This window comes from Stegostoma tigrinum, chromosome 38, assembly GCF_030684315.1.
Source record: "Stegostoma tigrinum isolate sSteTig4 chromosome 38, sSteTig4.hap1, whole genome shotgun sequence".
NCBI classification, from domain to species: domain Eukaryota; kingdom Metazoa; phylum Chordata; class Chondrichthyes; order Orectolobiformes; family Stegostomatidae; genus Stegostoma; species Stegostoma tigrinum.
In genome coordinates this window covers 19,690,975-19,714,294 of record NC_081391.1, presented here as the reverse complement: position 1 = coordinate 19,714,294, position 23,320 = coordinate 19,690,975, and the positions used below count along the sequence as shown (strand labels likewise).

The 23,320-nt window shown below is 51.1% G+C and overlaps 1 protein-coding gene across 1 annotated transcript; it reads left to right on the top strand.

Annotated features, from left to right (window-relative positions):
• The first annotated feature begins 6,254 nt into the window (after positions 1-6,254).
• Positions 6,255-21,323, top strand: LOC125447198 (G1/S-specific cyclin-D1-like). Its single transcript, XM_048521411.1, has 5 exons — positions 6,255-6,646; positions 11,776-11,991; positions 14,449-14,608; positions 16,876-17,024; positions 20,250-21,323. The coding sequence occupies exons 1-5, from the start codon at positions 6,443-6,445 to the stop codon at positions 20,397-20,399; spliced, it is 879 nt and encodes a 292-aa protein (XP_048377368.1). The 5' UTR covers positions 6,255-6,442; the 3' UTR covers positions 20,400-21,323.
• The last annotated feature ends 1,997 nt before the right edge of the window (positions 21,324-23,320 follow it).

Genomic DNA, 23,320 nt, shown 5'->3' with positions numbered 1-23,320 from the left:
GGATCAAGTTTAAGAGCCGCGAGGTTATGCTGCAGCTCTACAAAACCCTGGTGAGACCACACTTGGAATATTGTGTCCAGTTCTGGTCGCCCTATTATAGGAAAGATGTGCAGGCTTTGGAGACGATGCAAAGGAGGTTTACCAGGATGCTGCCTGGACTGGAGGGCTTGTCTTACGAGGAGGGGTTGACTGAGCTCGGACTTTTCTCTCTGGAGAGAAGGAGGAAGAGAGGTGACCTGATCGAGGTGTACAAGGTAATGAGAGGCATGGATAGAGTCGATAGCCAGAGACTTTTCCCCAGAGCAGGATTGACTGCCACGAGGGGTCATAGTTTCAAGGTGTTAGGTGGAAGGTATAGAGGAGACGGCAGAGGGAGGTTCTTCACCCAGAGAGTGGTGAGCGCATGGAATAGTTTTCCAGTGGTAGCCATGGAAGCGGAGTCTTTAGTGACATTTAAGCAACTGCTGGACATGCACATGGACAGCAGTGAATTGAGGGGAATGTGGGTTAGGTTATTTTATTTTTGGATTAGGAATATTCCACAGCACAACATCGTGGGCCAAAGGTCCTGTACTGTGCTGTACTTTTCTATGTTCTATGTTCTAAGGGTGGGGTGGAAAAATGTCTTGGGTGGTGGGGTCGGATTGTAGATGGCAGAAGTTCGGAGGATGATGATTTGTATCCGGAGGTTGGTGGGGTGGTGTGTGAGAACAAGGGGGATCCTCTTGGGGTGGTTGTGGCGGGGGTGGGGTGTGAGGGGTGTGTTGCGGGAAATGCGGGAGACGCGGTCAAGGACATTCTCAACCACTGTGGGAGGAAAGTTGCGGTCCTTGAAGAACTTGGACATCTGGGATGTGTGGGAGTGGAATGCCGCATCCTGGGAGCAGATGCGGCGGAGGCGGAGGAATTGGGAATAGGGGATGGAATTTTTGCAGGAGGGTGGGTGGGAGGAGGTGTATTCAAGGTAGCTGTGGGAGTCGGTGGGCTTGAAATGGATATCAGTTTCTAGCTGGTTACCTGAGATGGAGACTGAGAGGCCCAGGAAGGTGAGGGATGAGTTGGAGACAGCCCAGGTGAACTTGAGGTTGGGGTGGAAGATGTTGGTGAAGTGGATGAACTGTTCAAGCTCCTCTGGGGAGCAAGAGGCGGCGCCGATACAGTCATCAATGTAACGGAGGAAGAGGTGGGGTTTGGGACCTGTGTAGGTGCGGAAGAGGGACTGTCCCACGTAACCTACAAAGAGGCAGGCATAGCTTGGGCCCATGCAGGTACCCATGACCACCCCTTTGTCTGTAGGAAGTGGGAGGAATCGAAAGAGAAGTTGTTGAGGGTGAGGACGAGTTTTGCTGAGCGGATGAGGGTGTCAGTGGAGGGGGACTGGTCGGGCCTGCGGGACAGGAAGAAGCAGAGGGCCTTGAGGCCATCTGCATGCAGAATACAGGTGTATAGGGACTGGACGTCCATGGTGAAAATGAGGTGTTGGGGGCCAGGGAATTGGAAGTTCTGGAGGAGGTGGAGGGCGTGGGTGGTGTTCATCCGACTGTGTTCATCCAGCTTCACACTTTGTTATTAAGGATCATCTCATGCTTGTTTTTGACCAGTGCAGGAGAAGTGGGCTGAAGGACCTTTTTCTGTGCTCCATTCCTCTATGACTCCATTAAACAGTGGAGGAGGCTGAAGGGGCTTGAATGGGTTATTCCTGCTTCTGGTCCTTAAAGAAAGGAGGTTATTGTAATAGAGAGGATACAGGCAGTGTTATATAGAATAGAATCCCTACAGTGTGGAAACAGGCCCTTCGGCCCAACAAGCCCACACTAACCCTCAGAGCATCCCACCCAGACCCATCCCTCTGTCACCTACCTAATCTACACATCTCTGAATGCTACGGGCAATTTAGCATGGCCAATCCACCCTAACCTGCGCATCTTTGGACAGTGGGAGGAAACCTGCACAGACACGGGGAGAATGTGCAAACTCCCCACAGGCCCGAGGCTGGAATTGAATCCGGGTCTCTGGTGCTGTGATAAATAAGTGTGGAGCTGGATGAACACAGCAGGCCAAGCAGCATCTCAGGAGCACAAAAGCTGACGTTTTGGGCCTAGACCCTTCATCAGAGAGGGGGATGGGGTGAGGGTTCTGGAATAAATAGGGAGAGAGGGGGAAGCGGACCGAAGATGGAGAGAAAAGAAGATAGGTGGAGAGGACAGTATAGGTGGGGAGGTAGGGAGGGGATATGTCAGTCCAGGAAAGACGGACAGGTCAAGGAGGCGGGATGAGGTTAGTTGGTAGGAAATGGAGGCACGGCCAGGGCTGGAGAGCTGGGCAGCAGGCACTGGCTGGTGCCAGAGGACAGTGGAAACTGAGATAAGAACATACTTGCAGTAAGCACAGATGACATGCTTATCAAGCTCTTTGAGGGAGATATTTACATGTCCAATCAACTCAATCAGATTGTTAATCTTCACATTACTGCCGGGGGAGGGGGGGTAGAGTTTAAGTGAGGACTTTGGCTTCAGGCCAAGCAGTCAAACTGGTCTCCAGATAAAGGAAGGCGCAAAGTAGCTGGGAGTGGAAATTGCTGTGTTCATCCAACTCTACACCTTGTTATCTCAGATTCTCCAGCATCTGCAGTCCCTACTATCTCTGGGAGTGGAAACTCTAACCTTCTGAGACAGTGAGAACGCTCAGAGATGTCAACAAAATAGCCAGAGGGCCCTAGTGGTGCCGAGGCAATACCCCTTTCTCTGAGCCAGGAGGTCCGGGTTCAGATCAGCATGGTGGCTCAGCGGTAAGCACTGCTCCCAGGAACCCGTGTTTGATTCCACCCTTGGGCAACTGTCTGTGCGGAGTTTGCACATTCTCCCTGTGTCTGCGTGGGTTTCCTCCGGGTGCTCCGGTTTCCTCCTCCAGTCCAAAGATGTGCAGGGTAGGTGGATTGGCCATGCTAAATTGCCTGTAGTTTTCAGGGGTGTGTGAGATAAGTGAATTAGCCATGGGAAATGGAAGGTTACAGGGATAGGAGAGGGGGGTAGGTCTGGGTGGGATGATCTTCGGAGGGTTGGTGTGGACTGGATGTGCCACGGTGCCTGTTTACACACTGTAGGGATTCTATGATGAAGTCCCATCTGTTCCAGAGGTGTGTCATAACCCCCCAGAACAGGTCAATTACGGGATAATATCTAAAATTTGTCCATGCCCACCCCTGCAATGGAATTTAAAACTAGAACAAGATTAACATTCTGGAGATAACCAGGTTTTGGGTCAATCTCAACTATCTCACATCCAAGAAGCTTTTCCTTCACTGGGTCACCAATTCCAAATTGGAAATACTTTCAGAAAGTGTTTGTATCCCTTCCTGCCTTCACCCGCCCTGCTGCTCAAACCCTGCCCCTACCGCCTGACCAGTTTTCTTTGCCATTTTAACAGTTTGGTTATTGAACATATCAAGAAATTCAATCTTTTCTCAGTCCCATGCAACCTTTAGCCGAAAGGTTGGAAGAGGAGTGGGTCTTAACAGGAAAACACAATATGACACCAAGCTGTTATAGAATCCCTACAGTGTGGAAACAGGCCCTTCAGCCCAACTAGTCCACACTGAACCTCGGACCATCCCACCCAGACCTATCCCCTCCCTACCTCACCACCTATACTCTCCTCTCCACCTATCTTCTTTTCTCTCCATCTTCGGTCCGCCTCCCCCTCTCTCCTATTTATTCCAGTTCCCTCTCCCCATCCCCCTCTCTGATGAAGGGTCTAGGCCCGAAACGTCAGCTTTTGTGCTCCTGAGATGCTGCTTGGCCTGCTGTGTTCATCCAGCTCCACACTTATTTATCACAGCACCAGAGACCTGGATTCGATTCCAGCCTCGGGCCTGTGGGGAGTTTGCACATTCTCCCCGTGTCTGTGCGGGTTTCCTCCCACTGTCCAAACATGCGCAGGTTAGGGTGGATTGGCCTGTAACCCACCTAATCTACGCATCCCTGAACACTACAGGCAATTTAGCATGGCCAATCCACCTAATCTGTACATCTTTGGACTGTGGGAGGAAACCTGAGCACCCGGTGGGAACCCACGCAGACGCGGGGAGAACATGCAAACTCCACACAGACAGTCGCCCGAGAGTGGGATCAAATCCGGGTCCCTGCTGCTGTGAGGTAGCACTGCTAGCCACTGAGCCACTGTGCCGCCCCTGCTGGGTGACAATCAGACAAATGACTAATAATTTGCTTAAAGAAGTAGGTTTTCAAAGAAGTGTCGTAGAAAGTGAGGTCAAGGGACAGATGTGAAGGGAGGAAATTCCTGAGCCTGGGGCCTAGTCAGCTGGAGGAATGGCCACAAGTAGTGCATTGACTGGAAATACGCAGGAAGCTGGAATGAGAGAGAAGTGGATAAATCAGACGCAAAACATTAGCTTTGATTTTCTCTCTGTGCAATTGCTGCCGGACTGACTGTTCCTCCAGAAATTTCTGCTTTTGTTTCAAATCTTCAGCTTTTTTTTCCAACACCCATTCACAGGATGTGGGTGTCGCTGGCTAGACACTGTTTATTGCTCAGCCCCGAGTGCCAGAGGCCAGTTAAGAGTCAAGGGGCATTGCTGGCAACGGTGGCATTTGCTGCTCATACTGACTTGCCAAGCCAGTCGATAGGGCTGGGAAGAAATGACCAAGTAATGTAGTTCTGAAGTCACATGGGGGCCAGATCAGGTAAGAGCATTAAAGGACATCAGTGAACCATTTTGTTCACCTGACAATCAACACACACTCACTGACTGTGAGTGTCATGGTGGGATTCAAACCCATGCACCCAGAGATGCTTTTTGGAGGGTCACTGCATACTCAATGGGACAAATGGCCTTTTTCTGCACGGTAGAGATTGTGTGTGTGTGTGTGTGTGCGTCTGCATGTATGCATGCGTGTGAGGCTGTGACTGTGTGTGTGTGAGGCTATGTGTGTGTGCATCTGCGTGTATGCATGCATGTGAGGCTGTGACTGTGTGTGTGAGGCTGTGCGTGTGCATATGCGTGTATGCATGTGTGTGTGAGGCTGTGTCTGGGTGTGTGTGAGGCTGTGTGTGTGTGTCTGTGTGTGCGTGTATATGTGTGAGGCTGTGTCTGTGTGTGTGTGCATGTATGCATGTGTGTGTGTGTGTGTACGTGCATGAGGCTGTGTCTGTGTGTGTGCGTATGCGTGTGTGTGTGAGGCTGTGTGTGTGTGTGTGCACGCGTGTGCGTGTGTGGCTGTGTGCATGTGTGTGCGAGACGCTGTGTGTGTGCGGGTGTGTGTGTGGCTGTGTGCGTGTGTGAGAGACAGTGTGTGTGTGCGGGTGTGTGTGTATGGCTGTGTGCGTGTGTGTGAGAGATGTTGTGTGTGTGTGAGGGGCTGTGTGTGACACTGTGTGTACGCATCTAAACCTGTTGTCTATGTGTGCAACTGTGTATTTGTCTTGTGCACATGTCTGTGTGTGAGGAGCTTATTACGTGTCTGTACATGTCTCTGTCTATGTTTCTGTATGTGACTGTCCCTCTATGTGTGTGTCTGTGTGACTGTCTGTATACGTGTGTGTCTGTGAGACTGAGCGAGAATGTGTTACACCCCCACTGTCCAATCCATGAGCTGATGTTGACTGAGACACTGGGGAGGTGGGGGGTCGGTAGAATATGTTGTGGGGTGGGTGCCTCACCGGAAGGCATGAATCCACCCTGTCGGGGTAAGTGTTTGCATGAATGTGCCTGTTTGTGTGAGTGTGCATGTTTGAGTGTGAGACAGTCTCTGTCTTTGCGTGTGTCTCTCTGAGTGTGCGCATGGGTCTGTCTGCTGGGTAGGTGCGAGTTACTCTGTGTGTCTGAGAGTGTCTCTGTCTGTGTAAGTGTGTGTGTGAGACAGTCTCTGTACATGTCTGTGTATGTGTGTATGAACAGTCTCTGTACATGTCTGTGTGTGTGTGAGACAGTCACTGTACATGTCTGTGTGACAGTGAGAGACAGTCGCTGTACATATCCGTCTGTGTGAGTGTGTGTCTGTGTGTCAGAGTGAGCACGTGTGTGTCTGAGAATGTGTGTGTATCTGTGTACGTGTAAATGGAGTGGGGTAATCTCATCAAGAGGTCCCCACCATTAGTGGGGAGGACAGTGTGTGAGATCTGATTGAAAACTCCCAGAAATGGAAACCCTTTAAAAATCTGTAAGGGACAAACTGCTGAGAGAAAGTACTAGAGCCAGCGAGCGCAGGGGGCGAGCATTCCGAACTCCCCTCCCTGTGAAATGACTGACACACTAAGGGCCCAGTTCAAGAGGTGGTCATTGGCCAGGGGCAGAGTGACCTCCCCCCACCTCGCTTGGCTTCAGGTCCACAGGGAGGAGTTAATGTACGGGCAGCTCAGGCTATATCAGGGAGGGTCCTGAGGCAGCCGCTGCAAAGTCCCCGAGTCTGAAGTTGGAGCGGCGATGGAGACAAGCAGGGCAGAGCTGCGCTCCGAGTCAGAAAGGGTATGCCACGCACAAGCAGATCCCTGTCTGCTGCAGGCTCGGGTGCTGACAAAGCTGCTAGAGACCGAGGAGAGGTATCTGCCAAACAGGGGGGCACTTTCATCGCTACAGCAGGAGATTCAGCCTCACATGAGGAACAGGGTGGCCTGCTGGATGTTGGAGGTAGGTACGAGGGCGGGTTGGAGGTGGAGAACCTCAATTTCTTTGTCGCTTTCAATCATTCATCAGTAACGTTGCACGGGATAATCTCGCAGAGTTATTCATGGAGGCCTGAGGAAAAAGCTGCTCACACAGAGAGCCATGGGGGTCTGGAGCATGTTGCATGTGAGTGTGGTGGTGACTGGCTCAATTCGCAGCAATGTGATGGTGCACAAGAGGCCATTCTGTCAAGTCCTAGCTCTGTCTCCTAGCCCCAGTCTGCTGCTTTGTTCCCCATATCCCTGCACACCATTCCCATCCAAATCGGCATACAGTACCTTCACAAATTCCCTCTTGATTGAACCTGCTCCCAACCACATTTCTCGGGGACTGCCCTCCAGACCCCAACCACACGTGTGAGTGAAAAAACATTTTATTTTTCTCCTTTCAACCTTGCTTCGTTTTGTGCGTCATTTCTAGATATTAGTTCAGTTGATCCAGTCAGTTACGAAAGAGACCACTATCTGAAATCGAGTAATGTGCGAGAGGGGGTGATAGGAAGACGGTATGAAGCGCAGCACTCAGTCAGAGACCTAGTACTGTCACGACGGGCCGAACGATCTCCTCCCGCGCTGTAATAATTCCGGGATGTACATAAATGACCAGGCCAAAACTGTACAATTAAACTCCTTAACTAGATTAGGGAATCAAGGTGAGTTACGTTCCAAAAGATCGAAGGTCCCCCACTGGGTGGGTCCACAAGGGCGTGGGTGAGGGGGAGCAGGGTGGGATGCAGCAGGTTCCAGCCGGGCTCCTGTTCAGGGGTGATATCTGGAATCACTTCCTCATACAGAGGGTAACAGAAATCTGCCAAAAAATCTCGTTGGGCTGCAGCTGGTGTGACAGTTTCACAAGAGCTCAATCGAGGAAACGAAGATAGAAAGCAGCCACCATGGAAGTGTGTACAGGCTTGAGGGGCCGAATAGCCTCAATCCTGTCCCTATCGGTTTGCCCAGTCGCTGTTCAGTTAACGTTGCTTTTGAGGAGATGACGTTTCCCAGTTCTGCCCTCCTCCGCTGCACTGAAATTGCATCTGTTCACATGCAAAACCTGAGAACGTGTGTTGGCTATTTGACTGTAAAGGGCATCACAGTCGAACCAATCTGAGGAGCCGAACCTGCTGAACTCCAGCAACTTCTGTTTCTGTGTCACAGTTGAGTTGCCCTACAGTAAACACGCCCCCCCCCCCCCCCCCCCCCCCCCCCCCCCCAGGAGCAACCACCTCGGTTCTCCAGATCACGAGCTGTTCCAAAAATCTCGAATAGACTGCATTCAAATCTGTTTGCTGAAAAGAAATGGCTGAAAATGTCCCGGGACTTTCAAAGGACTCTTCAACTAAATAGCTGTTTTACTATTTTGAACGTTATGTGGAATTCTTGTCATGATCCACTGTGGAAAATGCTCTGACTCTCCAGCCACTGTTCTCGGGGTTTGCACAAAAATTGAAGATTTAATCTGATTACTCAAAGTCGCTATCTTCCAGCCTGACGGACTCAGTTGAACGGGGGATGGTGGAATGTTCCATGAGGAGAAATTGGTTCAACTCAGCTTGTATTCACTAGAGTTTATGAGGATGAGAGAGGATCTTATTGAAATGTATAAGATTCTAACAGGGCTGCACAGTCTAGGTGCAGAGTTGTTTTCCATTGTTGGAGGAGTTTAAAACCAGGGGATTTGAAGAAGACAGTTTAAGACTGAGACAACAAAACATTTCTTCACTCAGAGGATGGGCAGCCTGTAGAATTCTCTGCCACAGAGACAGGTCACTGAGTATACTCAGGGAAGACATTGATTTATTTATAGATGTTAAAGGAGCCAATAGGTAAAGGAGGAAAGTGGTTACAGAGGTAGGGAGGGGGTGTAGGGGCCGGAGGGGGTTACAGAGGTAGGGAGGGGGGGTGTAGGGGCCGGAGGGAGTTACAAAGGTAGGGAGGGGGTGTAGGGGCCGGAGAGGGTTACAGAGGTAGGGAGGGGGAGTAGGGGCCGGAGGTGGTTACAGAGGTAGGGAGGGGGAGTAGGGGCCGGAGGGGGTTACAGAGGTAGGGAGGGGGTGTAGGGGCCGGAGGGGGTTACAGAGGTAGGGAGGGGGTGTAGGGGCCGGAGGGGGTTACAGAGGTAGGGAGGGGGTGTAGGGGCCGGAGGGGGTTACAGAGGTAGGGAGGGGTGTAGGGGCCGGAGGTGGTTACAGAGGTAGGGAGGGGGTGTAGGGGCTGGAGAAGCTGTAGGGGAGAAAGGCACTCACACAGACACAGAGACACACACAGGGAGAGAAACACAGACACAGAGACACACACAGGGAGAGACACACACAGACACAGAGAGACACACAGACACAGGGACACACACAGACACAGGGACACGCACAGGGAGAGACACACAGACACAGGGACACACACAGACACAGGGACACGCACAGGGAGAGACACACAGACACAGAGACACACACAGACACAGGGACACGCACAGGGAGAGACACACAGACACAGAGACACACACAGACACAGAGAGACACACAGGGAGAGACACACACAGACACAGAGACACACACATACACAGAGACACGCACAGGGAGAGACACACAGACACAGAGACACACACAGACACAGAGAGACACACAGGGAGAGACACACACAGACACAGGGACACACACAGACACAGAGACACACACAGACACAGGGACACGCACAGGGAGAGACACACAGACACAGAGACACACACAGACACAGAGAGACACACAGGGAGAGACACACACAGACACAGAGACACACAGACACAGGGACACACACAGACACAGGGACACGCACAGGGAGAGACACACAGACACAGGGACACACACAGACACAGAGAGACACACAGGGAGAGACACACAGACACAGGGACACACACAGACACAGGGACACGCACAGACACAGGGACACGCACAGGGAGAGACACACAGACACAGAGACACACACAGACACAGAGAGACACACAGGGAGAGACACACACAGACACAGACACACACAGACACAGAGAGACACACAGGGAGAGACACACACAGACACAGGGACACGCACAGGGAGAGACACACAGACACAGAGACACACACAGACACAGAGAGACACACAGGGAGAGACACACACAGACACAGAGACACACACAGACACAGAGAGACACACAGACACAGGGACACACACAGGGAGAGACGCACACAGACACAGACACACACAGACACAGAGAGACACAGAGACACACACAGACACAGAGAGACACACAGGGAGAGACACACACAGACACAGAGACACACACAGACACAGAGACACACACAGGGAGAGACGCACACAGACACAGACACAGAGAGACACACAGACACAGAGACACACACAGACACAGAGACACACACAGACACAGGGACACACACAGGGAGAGACGCACACAGACACAGAGAGACACACAGGGAGAGACACACACAGGGAGAGACACACACAGACACAGAGAGACACACACAGGGAGAGACACACACAGACACAGAGACACACACAGGGAGAGACGCACACAGGGAGAGACACGCAGACAGACTGAGACACTCAGAGACAGACGAGAAGTGAAACAGATAAACAAATATGGATGGGCAGCAAAAAAGGAGCAAATAGACTTCAATAGATCCTCTTAACTCAGCTCACAATGTTTCATATATTTGGATGGGAATGAGGGAAGAAGAAACATGCTCTGTTCAACCCCTCCCTATCTCTGTCACCCCCTGCAGGCCCCTACACCCCCTCCCTATCTCCGTCACATCCTCCAGCCCCAACCCCCTCCCTATCTCCGTCACATCCTCCAGCCCCAACCCCCTCCCTATCTCTGTCACATTCTCCAGCCCCAACCCCCTCCCTATCTGTCATTTCCTCCAGCCCCTAAAGCCTCTCCCTATCTCTGTCACTTCCTCCAGCCCCTAAACCCCCTCCCTATCTCTGTCACATCCTCCAGCCCCAACCCCCTCCCTATCTCTGTCACATCTTCCGGAGGGGGTTGGGGCTGGAGGACATGACAGAGATAGGGAGAGGGTTGGGGCTGGAGGATGTGACAGAGATAGGGAGGGGATTAGGGGCTGGAGGAAATGACACAGTTAGGGAGGGGGTTTAGGGGCTGGAGGAAATGACAGATAGGGAGGGGGTCGAGGCTGGAGGATGTGACAGAGATAGGGAGGGGGTTTAGGGGCTGGAGGAAGTGACAGAGATAGAGAGGGGCTTTAGGGGCTGGAGGAAATGACAGATAGGGAGGGGTTTGGGGCTGGAGGATGTGACAGAGATAGGGAGGGGGTTGGGGCTGGAGGATGTGACAGAGATAGGGAGGGGTTTGGGGCTGCCTATCTCTGTCACTTCCTCCAGCCGCTACACCCCCTCCCTATCTCTGTCACATCCTCCAGCCCCTACACCCCCTCCCTATCTCTGTCACTTCCTCCAGCCCCTAAACCCCCTCCCTATCTCTGTCACATCCTCCAGCCCCAAACCCCCTCCCTATCTCTGTCACATGCTCCAGCACTTACACTCCTCCCTGTATGTTACCTCCTCCGGTTCCTTCCCCCCTCCCTATCTCTGTAACCTCTTCCAGTGCCTATACCCCTCCCTGTCTCTGTAAGCTCCTTCAGACCCTATATCCCTCCCTGTCTCTGTAAGCTCCTTCAACTCCTACACCTGCTTCCTATCTCCAACTTCCTCCTGAACCTACACTCCTCCCGATCTTGTTACCTCCTTCAGCCCCTACCCCTTCCTAACTCTGTAACCTCCTCCAACCTCTACACCCCTCCTGATCTCTGTAACTTCCTCCAGCCGCGACCCCCTTGTAACACTGCAACCTCCTCCAAACACCTACACTCCTCTGAGAGCTTTGTGCTCCTTCAATCCTGGCCTATTGAAAATCCTCCGATTTAATCGCCATGGCAGCTGCACCTTCAGAGTGCCTGGGGCCCCAGCTCGGGAATTAACTCCCTAAACCTCTCCATCCCACACTCTGCTGCTTCAAGGTGAGGTCAAGGAGCGCCTTTATTTTGAGCCACAACGCCGGCGCTACGCGAATGGAGTCAGGTGTTGATGAACTGTTTGCCTGGTCTGTAGGTTTGTGAAGAGGAAAGCTGTGAGAAGGAGGTGTTCCCCCTGGCGATGAGCTACCTTGACCGGTTCTTGTCGGTGGTGTCGCTGGAGAAGTCGAGGCTGCAGTTGCTTGGCTCGGCTTGCCTGCTCCTGGCCTCGAAGCTCAGGGAATCCCGGCCGCTCTCTGTGAACAGCGTGTGCGCCTACACTGCGCACTGGTCCAGGCCGGAAGAACTGCGGGTAAGTCGTGGAAGCGGAGTCATTAGTGACATTTAAGCGACTGCTGGACCAGCACATGGACAGCAGTGAATTGAGGGGAGTGTAGGTTAGGTTATTTTATGTTTAGATTAGGATTATTCCACAGCACAACATCGTGGGCCAAAGGGCCTGTACTGTGCTGTACATTTCTATGTTCTATGTTCTGTGAATCACTCCTCGCGGCAGCACCCAAATGGGTGACATCCCACTCCCCTTCCGGATCTATCACTGACTGAGTGGTCCCCACACTGCCACCAGCTCCGTGAACCTTTCTTCTCTGATGGGATGAGGGTGTCACTGGCTAGGCATTTATTACCCATCCCTAATTGCCCAGAGGGCAGTTCAGAGTCAACCACATTGCTGTGGGTCTGGAGTCACATGTAGGCCAGACCGGGTAAGGATGGCTGTTCCGAACCTGGAACATTGTCTGGATCTCCGGATTAACAGCCCGGCAATAATACCACTAGGCCATCACATCCCGAGCAGTGGTGAGGAGGAACAGGTCGGATGGACAGAAGGCCATCCTCGGCAAATACACTAATCCCAGCAGGGAAAGCTCATTTCTGTCTGTGGGAAAAGTGTGGAAGAAGACATTCTGTAAGATAGAGAAGCCGAATTTGGCCATTTGGCACATTAAGTCTGCTCAGCCATTCTCAGTCACAACCCTTGACTCCCTTGCTAATCAGGAACCTATCTATGTCGGCTGTCAAGATGCCAAATGACAAGGTCTCCACAGCCTTCTTTGGCAGTGAGTTTCATCCATTGGCTGAAGAAATCCCCCTAATCTCAGTTCCAAAGGGTCTGTAGAAGACTGCAGCACAGGAGGAGAACATTCAGCCCATCCTGCCTGTGTTGGCACTCAGAGAGCTCCAGAAGGAGCAGAAGTGGGGCCATTCAGCCCCTCGGGTCTGTACCACTGTTCCATGCGATCACAGGCTGGACTGATAATCGTCAAATTCACCTCAACCCTTTCACCGTCGCTCTGCAACTCTTTTGTGCTTTGAATATACACCTAAAATGCTTTTGAAAGCTCCTGCTGACACTGTGCTACCAGGCAGCACATTCCAGATCCTAAAAGCTCACGTAATGACAGGAGCCAACATTCCCACTCCTCCTGCTCCTCTTGTCAGATATTTTTATATCTGGATGTTGACCATCCTGCCCATGGGAATAGTCCACAGGCCATTACAAAGTACTCAAAAGTATAGACACAGGCCATTTCACCCATCTGCTCTGTGCTGCTGTGAATGCAGTGAACCTCCTCCCACCCACTATTGTACTCATCCTATCACCATATCCTGCTATTCCTTTCTTCTTCATGTGCTTATCCATGATGGATCAACAACTTCCTCCTCAGCTACTCCCGCTGCTCTAAATAAAGGTATTGCACCTTAGCTTTCTTGTTGAAGCTCCTCACAGTTTTGAACACCTCTATGAAATCACCCTTAAAGCTGCGAGGACAGCAATTTCAGTTTCTCTCAGCCTCTCCACTAAAACTGAAGACTCTCATTCTTGGTATTATTTTGAAAAGTTGTCTCTAGGGAACAATGCCCTTCCAAAGGTTTGCAGCCTAGAATTGGACAAAAAGGATCAGCTGGGATGCACACATATATAAATACATACCCAACCCCCAACGCGCACATGCACACACACACATACACACACACATATACAGACACACACACAGACACACATATGCGAACTTACCCATTCTCAGACACATACAAAGTCACACTCATATACACACACACACACCCAAACCACCCCCCAAACACAGGCATTGCCCCACTCACACCCACACACTCACCACATACACACCCACAGAAAAATGACCCATAAACAGTCACATCCATACACAATCCCACACACAGATATAACCCCTCACACCCACCCACCCATCCACACAGCCCTACACACACAACTGTACACACACAGCCCTACACCCCAACACACATTACCCTACACGCATACATACACTCCCACGCCACACAATGGCACTTACACAGAACTGGAGACAAACTTAAGCCACCCATGCATAAACAATATCCAGGTGTACACACTTGTATTGGAGTCAGAGACAACAGTGTGGAGCTGGAGGGACACAGCAGGCCAGGTAGCATCAGAGGAGCTGGAAAGCTGACTTTTCGGGTCGGGACCCTTCTTACTATCTCTTTTTGTTCGGGTCATTTGGCAGTCGTCAGGTGAATGTGCCTCTTCCAGATCACTCAATGTTAGGTCCCACTTGGTAAGATGTCCCAGACTCCGCTCAGGGAAAGGGGACATCACACCTTCGAATTCAATGGAGAGTACCCGAGGAGGTCAAAGGTCCGGAACGTCTTGTCCAGGCTGTTCGCTCACAGTGATGTTGTTGATTGTGTACTGCAACAGGTTCCACTCTGTTCCTCCTGTCTCTCTCTCTCTCTCTCCCTCTCTCTGTAGACGATGGAGCTGCTGCTTTTGAATAAACTGCGGTGGGATATTGCAGCCCCGACCGCCCTGGAGTTTGTGGAACATTTAATACGAGCCACAAGCCTGGCAAGGGTCAAAGAACAAGTTGTCCGAAAGCACACAGATACTTTCATCGCGCTCTGCGCAACAGGTACTGGAGCGAATTGTGGGAAAGACCAGCACCTCACTGAGGCAGAATGGGGGCTATTTGCAGAGTCAGGTAGTGTCCTTCAGGATTTCTGCCCAGCATGGGGGGAGAAGATAGTTTAGTGGCAAAGTTATGAGACTAGTAGTCCTGAGATTAATGGGTTGGAGACATGGATTCAAATCTCATCAGAACAGGTGTCAGAATTCATAAATAAATTAAGTTTGAAAACATTTGCAATTTTAAATATTTAAAAGAAGGATTAGATATAGTTCTTAGGACTGAAGGGACAGGGAGAAAGTGGGAACAGTTTAATGAGTTGGGTGATCAGCCAGGATCAGGGAGGTGATGGCCTAGTGATATTATCACCAGACTGTTAATCCAGAGACCCAGATAATATTCTGTGGGACGTGGGTTTGATTCCCACCGCAGCAGATGGTGGAATTTGAATTCAATAAAATATCTGGAATTGAGAATCTAATGATGACCATGAACCCATTGACAATTGTTGAGGGGAAAACCCATCTGGTTCACTAATGCCCTTTAGGGAAGAAAACTGCCATCCTTACCTGGTCTGGCCTACGTGTGACTCCAGACCCACAGCAATGAGGGTTGACTCTTAACTGCCCTCTGGGAAATTCATGATGGGCAATAAATGCTGCCTGGTCAGTGAAGCTTTCGTCCCATGAATGAATAAAGGAAAAAGCATATCATACTGAATGACAGAGCAGGGCTGAATGGCTTCATTCTTCAAGGGCCGCAACGCTCCCCCCTGCAGTGGTTGAGAATGCCCGCGACCGTGTCTTCCGCACCTCATCCCTCACACCATGCCCTTGCAATAACTGCCCAAAGAGAATCCCCCTAATGCTCACATACCACCCCACCAACCTCCGGATACAACGCATCGTCCTCCGACACTTCAGCCATCTACAATCCGACCCCACCACCATAGACATTTTTCCCACCCCACCCTTGTCTGCCTTCCGGAGAGACCACTCTCTCCACGACTCCCTTGTTCGCTCCACACTCCCCTCCAACCCCACCACACCCGCCACTTTCCCCTGCAACCGCAGGAAATGCTACATCTGCCCCCACACCTCCTCCCTCACCCCCATCCCAGGCCCCAAGATGACTTTCCACATCAAGCAGATGTTCACCTGCACATCTGCCAATGTGGTATACTGCATCTGCTGTACGCGGTGTGGCTCCCTCTACATTGGGGAAACCAAGCGGAGGCTTGGGGACCGCTTTGCAGAACACCTACACTTGGTTCGCAGTAAACAACTGCACCTCCCAGTCGCGCACCATTTCAACTCCCCCTCCCATTCCTTAGACGACATGTCCATCCTGGGCCTCCTGCAGTGCCATAATGATGCCACCCGAAGGTTGCAGGAACAGCAACTCATATTCCGCTTGGGAACCCTGCAGCCCAATGGTATCAATGTGGATTTCACCAGCTTCAAAATCTCCTCTCCCCCCACTGCATCCCAAAACTAGCCCAGCTTGTCCCCACCTGCCTAACCTGTTCTTCCTCTCACCTATCCCCTCCTCCCACCTCAAGCCGCACCTCCATTTCCTATCTACTAACCTCATTGCGCCCCCTTGACCTGTCCGTCCTCCCCGGATTGATCTATCCCGTCCCTACCTCCCCACCCAAACTCTCCTCTCCACCTATCTTCTCCTCTATCTATCTTTGGTCTGCCTCTCCCTCTCTCCCTATTTATTTCAGAATTCTCTCCCCATCCCCCTTTTCTGATGAAGGGTCTAGGCCTGAAAGGTCAGCTTTTGTGCTCCGAAAATGCTTCTTGGCCTGCTGTAACAGCCCCACACTTTGTTATCTCGGATCCCCCAGCATCTGCAGTTCCCATTATCTCTGAATGGCTTACTCCTTGATCCTATTTTTCAGGTTACACTGAAAGCTATTCACAGTGATGGTGACCATGACAACTATTATCGATTGTTGTGGAAAGCCATCATTCATTTCCTTCAGGAAAGGAAATCTGCTGCCCTAACCCGGCCTGGCTTACATGTGATTCCAGACACACAGTGATGTGGTTGACTCTTAACTGCCTTTTGCAAGCTGCTCATTCAACGGCAATTAGGGACGGACAACAGATGTAGCCCCTGACGGCAAGGTCCACACCCCATGGAAGAATCTAGAAACTTGAGAGACTTCACTTTTGAGCGATTGCAGAGGCGGGTCTGGAAGAGGTGGGGATTTGGAAAAGGCTTTGAGTTGTCAAGCAACTAAATTCCGGCACGTCTTCTTTCAGATGGTGAGTTTACCTCGTTCCCACCGTCCATGATTGGTGCAGCGAGCCTCGCTGCCGCAGTAACAGGTCTCCATGCTGGGCAGCATGGACATTGGCTCCTGCATCGGGAACTGACTGACCAGCTCGCACACGCCATCCGCTGCGATCCGGTAAGGGAATTCTTCAAAACCTGATGTTTGAACACTAGGACTGGCTGCCTTGCACCTCTGACCTCTAACAATTGGCAAGGGGATCTATCAGGCTCCATTACACCCACCCCCCTCCAACCTTGGTGTTCCCCATCCAATTCTGGCTGATCCTTTAGTCACAGTTCATCTCTCGGTTTCTTCCTTTGTCACATTGGAAGAGACGGTAGTGGTACGGTCACTGGACTATGGTCTCACAGCTGCCAGCACCTCTTTACTCCTCATGAAACCCAAAGATATAGAAATGTAATGAAAATAGGAGCTAGAGTTGACCAATTTGTCAACCATTTTGTGCCTCGGGCCTGCTCCACCTTCTGACTAAATCATGGCTGACCTTTTCCTTCAACTTCACTTTGCTGCTCTTGTTTGCTGCACTGCCCAAAAATCTATTGAACTCAGGCCTTGAATGTACTCAATTAGAGAGATCAAACACATGGAGAAACTTCCCTTCATCTCAGTCTTAATTTCATACATTCTAGCAGCTCTGCAATGTGAGTGACTCACCTCCTGATGCCCCAAAGCCTGTCTACCATCTACAAGGCACAAGTCAGGAGTGTGATAGAATACTCCCCTCTTGCCTGGATGGGTGAAGCTCCAACAACACTCAGGAAGCTTAGCACTATCCAGGACAAAGCAGCTGCTTGATTGGGACCACATCCAGAAGCATCTGCTCCCTCCACCATCAACATTCAGCAGCAGCAGTGTGTACCATCTACAAGATGCACTGCAGAAATTATACCAAGGTTCCTCAGACAACACCTTCCAAATCCACCATCTTTTCCATCCAGAAGGACGAGGGCTGTAGACAAATGGAACACAACCTCCTTTCCTAATCCTAAGATGCTGCTTGGCCTGCTGTGTTCATCCAGCTCCACACCTTGTTATCTCGGATTCTCCAGCCTCTGCAGTTGCTATTATCTCTCACCTACAAGTTCCTGTCCAGGCCACTCACCATCCTGACTTGGAAACGTAGTTATTTTCATGTCGCTGGGTCAAAATCCTGGAGTTCCCTCCCTAATGTCATTGTGGGTCATGGACTGCAGCTCAGCACCATCTTCTCAGAAGTAGCCAGGAATGGGCAATCAATGCTAGCCCTGGCAATGGTGCCCACATCCAGATCTCTAGACATGCCAGCCCAAAGGAAATATCCTCTCTGCCCGTCAAACCCTCAGAAGAATTCTATACATTTCAATGTCATGGCCTTGCATTCCAAGATTTGAAAGTGGCTCCCATGTCCACAGTCTTTTCTCTCTCAATCCTGGAACCGATACTGAGAAATTACACACTCTCTCTGCCTCTCCTTTTCTTTCCCAGTGCCATCTCCCACTGTCACCCTTCAGATTCCAAGGGCTGGAGCCCATGTCATTGGATGGAACGGTGGCTCAGTGATTAGCACTGCAGACTCACAGCGTCAGGGAGGGTTTGATTCCACCCTCTGTGTGGGGTTTGCATATTCTCCCCGTGTCTGCGTGGGTTTCCTTCAGGTGCTCCGGTTTCCTCCCACAGTCCAAAGATGTGTAGGTTAGGTGCAGTGGTCATTCTAAATTGCCCGTAGTATTCAGGGATGTGTAGATTGGGTGGATTAGCCATGGGAAAATGCAGGCTTATGGGGATAGAGTAAACGGATAGTTCCGGGTGTGATGGGACAAATGGCCTGCTTCCACACTGTAGTGAATCTAACCTTCCCCAGTGCTGGTTCTAAGTGAGTGTGGCACGTACAGGTGTGATATTAAACTCAGGTCTGAGGTGAGTGCAAAAGAAAATCCCATGACTACAATTGACAGGGTGTGGGGAGTTCTCCCCAGTCTCCTGGGGCCAGTATTTATGCCTCAGTCAATGGCACAAAACTGTGAGCAGTTTGGGGAGCTGTATACTCTGCATTTTAACAGTGATTCTGTTTCATTGGCTGCAAGCCACCTTTTGGAATATCAATAGGCTGTGAATAGGCGCTACAGAAATGTAAGTTTTGCTCTCGTGAATTGATATGAAAGTAGTGAGGTCGCAGCTTGTCCAATATTATCTTTGAGCCAACCAGGGATTGACACTAATACACATCCATGTTCCTTTCCCCAACCTCACTCACCTCCCATCATCCAACCCCATCCCCAACTCCACTAACATCCCCACCCCTACCACCCAACGGACCCCCACCATTCCCGACTCGCCAACAACCCATTTCCCACCATCGTACCCCAACACCCACTCCCCCTGCTCCTCCCAAACCCCAACCCTTCCTCAACGCCACCGACCTTCCACACCAACACTCTCCAACGCCACCAATTTCCCACACCCACCCATCCCACCCACCTTGGACAACCCCACCTTTCAATGCCACCAATCTCCCTCACCCATCCATCCAACAACCCCACTGACCTCCCACATCACCACACTCCAACCCCACCCACCAATACCCCCGGCCTCCCACACACACCCCCATCTCTCAACCCCCATCCTTCACTCCCCACTCTACTCCCCTACCCCCATCCTCATCCCTCACTCCCCACCCTACTCCCCCATCGCCATTCCCATCCCTCACTCCCCATTCTATCCACCCCACCCCATCCCATCCCTACCCCTGTCTCGCACTCCCCACTCTACTTCCCCCATCCCATCCCCGACTGCTCACTCTACCATTCCATCTCTCACTCCCCATTCTACCCCCCCACCCCATCTCCACCCCCACCTCTGTCTTTCACTCCCCACTCTACCTCCCCACATCTCTCACATCCCACTCTACCCCTCCAACGTCTCTCACCCCACTCTACCCTCCCACATCTCCACACTGCACCCCCACCATTATCTCTCGTACCCCACTCTAACCCCCAACCGCATCTCTCACACCCCACTCTACATCCCCCCCCCGTGTCAAACCCAACTATACACCCCCACCCACATCTTTCACACCCCACTATACACCCTCCCTGATCTTTTACACCCCACCCTCCTCTCCCATGTCTCTCACACCCCACTATACACCTCCACCCCCGTCTCTCACACCCCACCCACCCCTCCCACGTCTCTCACACCCCAATCTACCCCCACCCCCTATCTCTCACAACCCACTATACACCCCTACCCCTGTTTCACACCCCACCCCTCCCACGTCTCTCACACCACCATCTCTCACACCGCACTATACACTCCCACCTCCGCCTCTCACACACCCCCACCCCCACCCCCATCCCACAGGAGTGTTTACGAACCTGTCAGGAGCAGCTGGAGGCCGCGCTCCAGGCCCGGCTACAGCCAGCACATGGCCGCGCCCCGCCTCGTGCCGATAAATCCGGGGAGCAGGAACGTTCTCGAACCCCCACCGACATCCGGGACATAAGGCTGTGAGGACCGGGACCGGGACTGGGCTCCAATCCCAGAAGGAGGTCCAATACCCCCTCACCAGCCCCTCCGTGTCTCCCCGGCTGTGGGCGGGAACAGCTCCGGGGTGTCTTCCTCATGGATCTCAGAGAATTGTCGGGAAACAAGGCTGGTGAGTGACCGGGAAAATGAGGGGGTTTAGGCCGCGGGTGACAGGAGAAGGTGGCCCTTCAGCCCATCAAATCTGCTCCTCAAGTCACTTTGATCTCGTCAGGTCCATTTTTCCACCAGGATTCCATTCTGCCCCCTGCCAGACTATCAAGAAATCTGCTGATCCTCAATCTCAAAAGCTCCAGGACACTCCATCGGCTTCAAATGAGCACTTGAATTGCCAGGCAGCATGCGAGGCTCTGGCGGTGGTGTCCCCACCTCTGAGCCAGGAGACCGGGGTATAAATGCCACCTACCCCAGAGGTGTCTGATAACATCCCTAAGCAGGTCAACTCAAAAACATTGACAACGTGATCGGCCAAGCGCTGGAAAATGGGATTGGAAGAGAGAAATGCTTCGTGACTAGAATGGACATGATGGACCAAAGGGTCTTTTTATTGCGCCGTTAAGTTCTGTGACTCTATTCGTCCACTACTGGAGTGGACTCACTGGAATGGATGGTCTCCTCCTGTTGCCTGTAACCCCAGTCTCTCTCTCCCTCATCAATGCCTTAAAAGTGTATCCCTTAATGATTGACACTCTCGTGGGGATCAGAGACCAGTGAGACAGGGAGCACATCCCTTGACAGTGACCATGGAAACCGTTAATGGCTCCTTCAGCTATTTCATTATTATTTAACTATTTATTATCAGCTGTCTTAATTTAAAGAATTGTCTGTATTTAATGCTTAATGTCAAACTTATTCATTGTTGTAATAAAGTTCACTGATCTCATTGGCCAACCATTTACCAACTTACTGAACTGATGCATCTCAACCGAGCTTGGTCTGTACCCTCATGAATTCTTTCTGATAATGTGTTGGTTTCCCCGACCTCTTTCTCCCTCTGTCGTCCTATGCAAGCATCGGGAGCTTTCTGACTGTTTGGCGTTGGGGGGCATCAACAGATTCTGTCTGCCTCAGCACATTCCAGGATCGGGGGGCACACGGCCATAGGGGCAGTGATCACGAGCTGATGACCACAGCCCGGGATGGACGTCCTGACGTTCCTCTGGCAGTTGCAAACAGGCGACGTTAACCAATCAAGGGCTGCAACCAAACTGGGTCGAACCAAACTCCTGGCAATCCCCAAAAAGCTGAGGCCCTTAAAATCGAACAGTGTGTAACCTCACTCAAAGCATTGTCTGATGTATACCCCCCAACACAAAATCCAGCTGCAGTCTCACGCTGAGGGTGGTGCTGCATTGTCAGAGGTGCTCTCTCGCCGGTGACATCTGAAACCGAGAACAGTTTCAGCACAGAAAGAGGCTGTTCAGACCCTTGCGTATGGGCTTACATCAAGGCCCCCCCCCCCCGAACTGTGTGAAAGATTCTACCATCTTGGAGCAACTGGGGAATCCCAGAGCCCATATTTATTCCTCTGGCAGCTTCATTAAAAGCACATTATCCGATCATTTGACCACATTGCGGCTGGTGGGAGCTTGTCCATTATCAAATAGACATTGTGTTCCCACACTACTCAATCACTCTTCACAAGACAATTCCTCCATCCCCAGTATCAGCCTAATGAACCTTCTCTACACTGCCTCCAGTGTCAGGCTATCTTTTCTTTGATAAAGGACCCAAAACTGTTCACAGTATTCCAGCCGTGTCTGACTAGTGCCTTGCGTAGATTCAGCAAGATTCCTGTTTTATACTCCATTCCCTTTGAAACAATGACTGCAGATTATAATTAATGAATTGCCATAAGGCACTGCCTGTTGTTTGCTGGAGCTTGGTGTTAACTTTCTACTCTTACCGTCTGAGTGGATCATCACCCACAATCTGATTTATCTGCACAGTTCATGTTAACTTGTCTACATCCCTTTGTAGATGCCTTTAGGTGAGATTTTGTATGGGGTGGGTGTAATGTGATGATGTTCCCTAAAATCTGCCGCCCTTGTCCTTCTAGGTGGAAGTGGTTGTGGGTTTGGAAGACGTGGTCTAAGGATCTTTGATGAATTCCTGCTGTGCATCCTGTAGACAGTGGAGGCAGCAATGTTTCTAACGTGGTGCCAATCAAGCGGATTGTTCTTGTCCTGGACGGGGTTGAGCTTCTGCACCTGTCGGAGATGCACTTATCCAGGCAAGTGGGGAGTATTCCAGCACACTCCTGACTTTTGTGGCCTTGACAGTAGTGGACAGGCTTTGGAGAGTCAGGAGGTGAGTTACACCCGTGGCCCATGTCAAGGCCTGTAATCGGCGCCTGTCTCACCCCTTGAAGCTAAGTCAAAAAATAGATAGCAAGCCAAGAGGTAAAGATGACAGTAAGAGTCTGCAGAGAAGAGCCTACAGAGAGGTTCAGCAAGTGGGCAAAGCTCGGCAGATGGAACATAATGTGGGAAAAAGGTTATGTACATTGACAGGAAGGGAAGAAACTGAACGTTATCTAAAGAGAATGATTGCAGAAAGCTATAAAACAGAGGGATTTGGGAGTCTTTGTGCAGAAATCACACAAAGCTAGTATCCACATTCAGCAAGTAATAGGGAAGGCAAATGGAATGTTGGCCTTTGTTTCAAAGAGAATAGAGTATAAAAATAGGACGATTTTGCTGAATCTACACAAGGCACTAGCCAGACACAGCTGGAATACTGTGAACAGTTTTGGGCCCTTTATCTAAGCAAAGATATTCTGACATTGGAGGCAGTCTAGAGAAGGTTCATTAGGCTGATACTGGATTTGGCAGGATTGTCTTGTGAGAGTAGGTTGAGTAGTTTGGGTCTGTACTCACTGGAGTTTA